The sequence below is a fragment of the Piliocolobus tephrosceles genome, chromosome 12, assembly GCF_002776525.5.
Source record: "Piliocolobus tephrosceles isolate RC106 chromosome 12, ASM277652v3, whole genome shotgun sequence".
Classification (NCBI taxonomy): Eukaryota; Metazoa; Chordata; class Mammalia; order Primates; family Cercopithecidae; genus Piliocolobus; species Piliocolobus tephrosceles.
The window spans coordinates 46,602,168-46,610,499 of record NC_045445.1 but is presented as its reverse complement, the minus strand read 5'-3'; the positions used below and the strand labels follow the sequence as shown (position 1 = coordinate 46,610,499).

Here is an 8,332-nt window from a genome sequence, read left to right as displayed (position 1 = left end):
TGTGCTTAGCCACTGTAGGTCTGTGCCTCTTCATCTCCTACCTAGAAGGCTGGGATGGAGGAGGAACAGTCACCTAGCCTGTCTGGCAGGACAGAGGAGATAATGGATGTGAAAGCATCTTTTCTCAAATTAAGTAATGAGGGTAAAAATGAAAAGAACTGCACGAATATAAAATGTTGTTATCATTAGGCAGAAGAGAAAGGCTAGGCCTTTACCCAGGTCGCTAAATAGAGAGGGCAAGCCTGGCACAAGGTGAGGGAATACCTTTGGGGACTTTGGTAAGAAGGGGAGAGAAGGAAGGCATTGCATACTTTGGGGCAAACAACAGAAGCAAATAGCAGGCCTCAGAAACAAACCTCGTGGGGTGGGGGGTGGGGGGAGATAAGCATTGGATGCTTCACAATTTTGTTCAGGGATGCCCTGTTTGAAGGGACCAGAAGCCAAACATCTTTCAAAGTCAAATTGCCTGTTTCCCCCAGGAGGATAGTCATGTGACCCACGGACAGCTGAGCTCCTGTCATCCATCACTGCTTGCCTTCAGTGTCACTCCCAAGTCTCCAGGCACTTAGCAAATTTCAGAGGGACTGAGCTGCAGACACTGAAAAAGGCAAACCCCAAGAGGGAAGGAACAACTTCCATTTGAATTGTAAAATGGCCTTCTGGTCTGTTAATGGTGGTGTTTCTCCCCTGTCTCAAGATACCTGGGAGTGGTGTGAGAAAAGGGCTGCTTGCAGAATCGAAGGCAGTTAAGGGCGGTTAGTTTGGCTCAGTTAGGGACAACCCAGGGATGAATGTGCTCCAGCCACACCTGGATACACGCCTGCGGCTATGAGCCACATAACTGGGCCACCTGCAGGAAGATGGAATGCACCTATGCACACAGTTTGGTTCTTGCCTCTCTCCCCAACTCTGCCCTTTCTTGGCCAGCGAGTACAATCCCCACTTCCTCTATGGAGTCTTCTCCAGCTTCTCCACCCCCTCCTCTGAACACCCAAGTTGGAACTTAGTTATAGATCTCATCTACCAGTTTCAGTTAGCACTGTAATTCTCTTGTTCAGTATACACACTTGTCTTTTCTCCCGCAGCTAGACTGAAAGCTCTTTGAGGGAAGAGACCTGTCACTTCTCCTGTGTACCCCAGAGTGCTGGACTGTCTGATTAGGCACTCGATAAATACTTGTTGATTGATTAATATGTATCAAAAGAGTAAAGCAAAGCACTTGTGTCACAAAAGGCTGTTTGCTTATTGATTCCTCTGGCTCCAGGAGTGCCCATTTTCTTCAGAAGTGGTAGTACCTCAAGGTCCAATGGAAATTGAAGTGTCCTCTGCTTCAAAAAAGGAAAAGGGGGCAAAGGGGAGGCTGCAGTGGCAGGGATCAAGGGGGGAGCACTGAGCATAGGACAGTATCCCAAGCACTTCCACAGCACACCTGTGTCTGTCTTCCTTGCTGGAGTTCCTGCTCCCCACGCCACAGTCTGCACAGCCTTCCCTGGCTGATGCCCATGTCGGAAATGAGCTGGTGCCATCCCAAGAAGTCCTTTTAGTGCCAACAATTTCGGGTGGCAGGAAGCAAAGGGCTCATATCCCAAACAGCCCTAGGGGTGAGGCAAGACGGCAGCTGCAGGAAGATGTTCTCTGGCTCCCTTCAAGGACGAGCTCCTGCCTGCCACCAGGAGCCAAAATGAAAGAGGCGCCAGCCTGTGGCCACCCTCAGAGGGTCCCTGTCCCATGAGGGTGCCTGTCCAGGACACTAATCAGCCACGTTCCAGCTTCGGAGTGACTTTCTATTGAAAAGTGACCATTTATCTTAGTGGTGTGAGAGGGAAGGAGCAAGTTTCTGAATTTGCCTTCCAGGGACTTGACCTCATCCTAGCATCCCCTTCCACCTCCCGAAGGGGTGACAGATAGACTCCAAGCCAGCGTGAGGTGTAGCCAGATAGATCTCATATGATAGAGACAACTTCAGAGTTCTTTGCTAGACTATGAATTTCTCTTTTACACAATTATTCTAAATCTTTTCTCCTTCCCCTATAAATAGTCCTAAAGCTTCTCTCTAATTACTGAAACTGTGTCCTGGATAAATAACCTAAATGCTTCAAACCATTTGCTAGTGATGAATTTGATATTCTTAGCTAATAAGGAATTGCATTTCTCTCGGCTGGGTGCGGTGGCTCACGCCTGTAATCCCAGCACTTTGGGAGGCTGAGGCGGGTGAACCGCCTGAGGTCAGGAGTTTAAGACCAGCCTGGCCAACATGGTGAAACCATGTCACTACTAAAAGTACAAAAATTAGCTAGCCGTGGTGGCACATGCCTGTAATCCCAGCTACTCTCCTGGAGGCTGAGGCAGGAGAATCGCTTGAACCTGGGAGGTGGAGGTTGCAGTGAGCCGAGATCGTGCCACTGCACTCCAGCTGGGGCAACAGAGGGAGACTCCATCTCAAAACAAAAACAAAAACAAAAAAGAATTGCATTGCTCTCAGAGTGTCAAAACCTCCTACTTCGTTCACAAACCTATACTAGTTTCATTAATTAGCTACTGGCCCTCTGTATCTTGTTCCAAAGGGCTCTGCCTGGAACCGTAATTTTAGCGAATACACATACTGAGGCTAGAAAACTTAAACCCATCTCTCTAGAAGGCCTAAAAGTCTGGGGCTGTAGTGGTGCCAGATGAGCGAGCCAAGGCGCTGGGTCACTTGGCCCTGGCCCTCTCTCCTCCATCTCCACCTGCCCTACCATTCTCCTTGACCATCCATTCCTCCTTTTACCTCCTTCCCTGGCCTTGGCACCAGTGTCATCACAGACTTCAGTGTCTCTACACCCTCACTCTTCAGTGCTTTTCATTTGAATACTACACTCAGACCCCTTCTTGCCTGCAGTATGCCTCCCCTGGCCCTTGATGAAGAACATTTATGAAGCTCTTGTGGAATTCCTAAGCTTTAGTCACTTAAGTTGTGGGCATCGGGAGAACAATGTGTAATCTCTCCCCAGTGTTAGGACAGTGATTTCTCTTCTCCCAGCTCCTCTGGGCTTTCAGGCCTGCTGGCAGCCCCAGGATGCAGCTCCCCTCCTGGCCCACAGGAACTCTTTTCCAGAGTTCCTGTGGAACTGAAAGAAGTTGGCATTATGGACAATTGTGGTCCCAGACATTAGCACATTTATTTATAAATGCTACCTAAATCATTTATTTTTGTATACAATCTAAGATATATTCAAGTTTAAAATTGCATCAAGATGAGCCGGGCGTGGTGGCTCACGCCTGTAATCCCAGCACTTTGGGAGGCTGAGGTGAGAGGATCACTTGAGGCCAGGAGTTCGAGACCAACCTGGCCAACACGGCAAAACCCCACCTCTACTAAAAATACAAAAATTAGCCAGGCTTGGTGGCACATGCCTGTAGTCCCAGCTACTTGTGAGGCTGAGGCAGGAGAATCACTTGAACCCGGGAGGCAGAGGTTGTGGTGAGCCGAGATCGTGTCACTGCACTCCAACCTGAGTGACAGAGTGAGACTTTGTCTCAAAAAAAATAAAAAATAAATTTTTAAATTGCATCAGGGCTTCATGAAGATGCTCCATCTTCTGGAACAACTTTACATTTCTTCTGCCACTTACTTGCCTGTCTTGTGGTCTCTTCCTGCAAGGTTTTGGTCTCCTTTAAGGAGTTAATAGCTAAGTCAGTGGAAGATGACAGTTAACTTCTGCAGAATATTTGCATTGGGTTCCTTCTGGAGTTCCAATATCTGAGAGGAAGGGTCTGACTCTAATTTCAGGCTCATGACATCAGTTTCTTCTATTGGCTCTAGCCCTGAAGACAGTAGCTTCTACTTTCTAGGCTTCTCTTTCTCCAATCTGAAATATGAGGTAGTCATCATCTCTGTTGGCTCCAGAGGATGTAGGAAGCTAAGCTGTAAACTCCTGGGTGCCAGGGCCAGAACCCTAACCAGCCTCTCTCCCTGCTGATTCTGAGGCTTAGTTCCCTGTGCATCTTGTTTTGCTCCCATCTTCCCTTTTCCCCAGTCATGTGATGCAGGAAGAGAGCGCAAATGATATGGAATGTGAGCAGCTGCCAGCAGAGATACTGCGACAAGTGACCGTTCATCGAGACCCTATATATGGCTTTGGCTTCGTGGCTGGCAGTGAGAGGCCTGTGGTGGTTCGATCTGTGAGGCCAGGTAGGTGTCCCTCAGAGTATCCCCCTAGCCCTGACTCCTGTCTCCCAACACCCACATGTCTTCCCAAAAAGCAGAGCTTCCAAGCATTCTGACTGTGTTGCTGAAGAACTCATGAAGAATGGTTGAAGACTTGCCAACCAATAACTGTGTGAGGGAGCTGGCCTTTTAAGACTGATAGACACAACCATTGAGGTTGTTTGGGGCCCTAGAAAAAGGCTACACTTGATTGTTTAACAGCATCTGGGTCTTAATAAAGATTCCCTTTGCATAGAACATTCATAAAAGAGCCATAATGTCTTGCAAAAAAAGATGTGCCTATTCTATTTAATTCAACAAGTATTTATGGATTGCCTACTCTAAGCCCAGCAATGTTGTAGGGAAGTACAAGACACAGTTCCTGTTTTCAAGAACCTAACCATCAGGTTGTGGAGACATGTACATACTCATGAAATAGGTCAGCCATTGAAGACCAGAATGAAGATATAGACCACAGGTGGGATAGGAGAGGAGAGGATAATGAAATCTCTGAATGCTTGAGTGGCAGTAACAAACATCTACCATTGATTAAGCATCTACTGTGTGCTTTACATCATCTTGTTTAATTCTCACAGCCACCCCTGCAAGGTAAATAAGTAATATCATTCCCATTTTGCAAACGAGGAAACTGAGGCATAATGAAAGAGAAATGACTTGTCCAGTGTCACTTAGCTGTAAAGCAGCAGAGACAGGGTTTGCACCTGGGCCTGTTTGATGCCATGCAGGGGAAGTAGGTCGTGAAAGGGGCCATGTGGGATGGAACAAGCAAAGCCCCACCTAAGCTATGAAGCCCTGCTATCATGAATGAAATGGGAAAAGACTGAAGTACTGTTTTGTTTTGAATGTGCTAGGCATTGACAAAAAAAAACAGACGGAATGGAGCTTTATTCCTGACTTGCTGGGCCTGAGGCTTTAGATGTTTACAACAGTTTCTCGCTCAGTCAAGAGGAGCAGCCAGAGTACAAACTGGTCTTGCAGAAATTTGATGAATTTTGCAATCCTCCAAGGAAAAGAAAAAGATTTTTGTAAGCTCTCTCTTCAACTAGAGGGCACAGAGGGGGGAAAACACACACACACACACACGCAACAACAATTTGGTACAGGAGTCCGTGGCTGACCTGAGGCTCTGGAGTCAGTCATGCAGTTTGGCAAAAAGGTTTTGAATCTCTGATCAGAAATCAAATTTATCCTGGGAAAGAGGGATCAGCTAACACTCAGTAATAGACCACCAGGAGCCCCTACTTTAACTTCAAATGACACAGAATTTGCACAGCTGAAGGAAGCCCCCAGGCCTAGAGGGGTTCAGCTGCCAAAGGTATAACAATGAAGAAGGAGTTGGAGGGGTGAAAAGAAGAAAAGCCCCAGGCACGAACCACAAAAAGCCATGGGGCTGGCATGCATAGCCCTATAAAAGCCCCATAAAAGACTGATCTGTAGTGCTGCTTCTGGTCCAGGTGGCTCCTGAACGCACAGGACTTATTTGGTTCTTTATTTGAGGCCATAATAAAGACAAAAAAAAAAGTATTCTACAGAAGAGCAATTATGGTTGATCAAGCCAACAAACCATTTGTGAAAGCAGTAGCAGACTGATGTTACCAGTGCCATCAAAGGGCCAAGGCCCATAAAGGAGGTTGAGTTCCTTGAGGACCTCTTCTGTTAGATGGAAGAAAGGGAGGGGAGGGAAAGGAAGAAGAAGATAGATAGAGTGGCCTCCACTTAAGAGACTGGCATTTTTGGCAGAAGTAGATAGAAGGAATGAAATGAGTTAAAGGAATTGTCCCTTGGATGATAATAACTACCATTTATCCAAGTCTTAGCAACATCAATCAGCTATTTTAAGTGCTGTATATTTATCATCTCATTCATCCTCCCAACATTTCTGTGATGCATATGTACTGTTATTTTCCCATTTTATAGATGAAGTAAGAGAGACTCAGAGAGATTAAATGTCTTGCCCAAGGTCACACAACCAGTAAACTGCAGATTCGGAATAAGAGTCCAGGTCTGTCTGGCTGTAAAGAGTGTTCTCTTCACCACCACACTCTGCTCCTGAAGCCAGTGCACTGTCAGGAGACTTGGCTTAGTGTGTTTAGGGCAATTGCTGCTCGAGCAATGAATCCTGCTGCCTGTGCTGGCGCAGCCATCCTCAGCACATAGGCTCTACACTCCAGAGCCATTGAGCTGTGCTCAAGTGATGTATTTGTTGTGTATGTTCATGTTTTTGGAATTTGGGCAGCCCCCTTCTTTGGAGAGAGAGGGAGAAGTTGGGATCTGGCCCTTCAAGGTGGACTCAAACAAGAGTCAAGGCTGGTTTGATAGTGGGTCATGTCACTGAACATTTCTTTCAAATTTGAGTCAGGCTGGATCTGACTTCTCATTCTCCCCAAGTCTCTGAGAAGCTTTTCTCCAAGAAGATCTTTGCTAAACATCAGAGGCAGCATAGCCTTGTGGTACCCGTCTACCCTCACCCTTTGCCCCAACCAAGAAGGTACAGCCCTCAGATATGTCTGCTTTCTTAACCTTGCAGTAGAAATGGGAAGGAGAGCCAGGCACAGTAGCTCACGTCTGTAATCCCAGCCCTTTTGGAGGCTGAAGTAGGTGGATCACCTCAGGTCAGGAGTTCAAGACCACTCTGGGCAACATGGAGATGTTCCATCTCTACTAAAAATACAAACATTAGCTGGGTGTGGTGGAGTGTACCTGTCATCCCAGCTACTCAGGAGGCTGAGGTGGGAGAATCTGTTGAACCTGGGAGGTGCAGGTTGCAGTGAGCCGAGATCATGCCACTACACTCCAGCCTGGGCGACAGAGTAAGACTCCACCTCAAAAAAATAAAAAGAAAAGAAAAAATAAAGAAAGAAAAGAAATGGGAGGGAGAGGAAACAAATATCCAACTGCACAAGGGTATGTATTTTGTTCCCCTCATTTATTGGACAGTGGCATTTCTCAGTGTTGAAAAAAAATAACCCTTTAGGTTTTTTTCCTCTGTGTTCAGACAAGTGAATGCTTAAGTCCTTACAGACCAGTAAGTATGAATAATATTCAAGTAAGAAGATCCTTCCTCCTCCTGTCGCCTGACCACCTCCAGTAGTCTGGAAGTCATTCCTTGTACCTAAGCAAGTCCCGCCTATGAAATGGAAGTCTGTGTTCCTCGTTAAGAAGTAAGCCAGTAAAATGTTTATTGACCTCATCTAAGTCTGGGACCTTTTGCTACCAAACCATGCCCAGCTAAAGTGTTTTTACCCCACTTGTCTTTCCGGGGCTCCGAAAAGCCCCCCTGGTTCTAAAGCACCTCCCTTGCCTTCAAAAGCAGACTTAGCATTCTGTGCTTGGAACAGCACCCTCTCACTAGCTCTGGAGGACTTTGGAATGTTTGTTCCTGAAGTCCAGAGCATGTCTTTCTTGGCATGGAACTAAAGGAGGCCGACTCCATTCTCTGTCTTCATTCCTCTGCCCTCTATCTGCTTATAGGCAGCAGCAGCAGCAGCAACAGTAGGAGAGAGCTCGAATAGCAACCCTTACACCACCACAGCTAAGCCTGCACCATCTCCAGGCCTCAGCACCCGCTTCAGCTCCTACAGGCACAGAGGACTTGCCCAGACCTGGACTTTACCAGCAGTAACCCTAAGTCGTCACATCTCTCTCCTCTCCTTTGCAGGAGGCCCCTCTGAGAACAAGCTCCTGGCTGGTGACCAGATTGTGGCTATTAATGAGGAAGACGTGAGTGAAGCCCCGAGGGAGAGGCTCATAGAACTTATCAGGTAACAGGGGCGTCTTGGCAGGAGCTGATCAGTATCCCCACCCCTGACTCACCGGTGACATGGGGCTACCACTATCCCCCCTTGCTCTGAGAGCAGAATCCTTCCAGGCAGAGAAGCCCTATACAGGGCTCCTGGCTAACCCAGAACTTCAGGGGCCGGCTATTCAGGGTCAGCAGGAGCCTTCATACACACTGGCTTAGCATCTCCAATGATGTGAACAGATGCAAAGAACTCCCTGCTGGAGTCTCACCCCTACCTCCCTCCACCCGACGAATCTCTTCACCCCAGCCCCTTTTTTTTTGTCCAGTGGGACATACCAAGTGACAGATGAGAATCAAGCCATTAAAACAACATCCTAGATATG

The 8,332-nt window shown here is 47.3% G+C and overlaps 1 protein-coding gene across 2 annotated transcripts in view; it reads left to right on the top strand.

The window, feature by feature from the left end:
- The first annotated feature begins 3,942 nt into the window (after positions 1–3,942).
- FRMPD3 (FERM and PDZ domain containing 3) overlaps positions 3,943–8,332 on the top strand; it is an 87,207-nt gene continuing 82,817 nt past the window's right edge. Inside the window, exons 1-2 of one of the 2 annotated variants that reach the window (XM_023203059.2) lie at positions 3,943–4,171; positions 7,866–7,968. In XM_023203059.2, coding sequence (XP_023058827.1) covers positions 4,024–4,171; positions 7,866–7,968 — 251 coding nt within the window. In that variant the 5' untranslated portion in view covers positions 3,943–4,023. Of the gene's footprint in view, positions 4,172–7,864; positions 7,969–8,332 lie in introns of those variants that run through there. The other variant, XM_023203060.2, reaches the window with a different exon arrangement.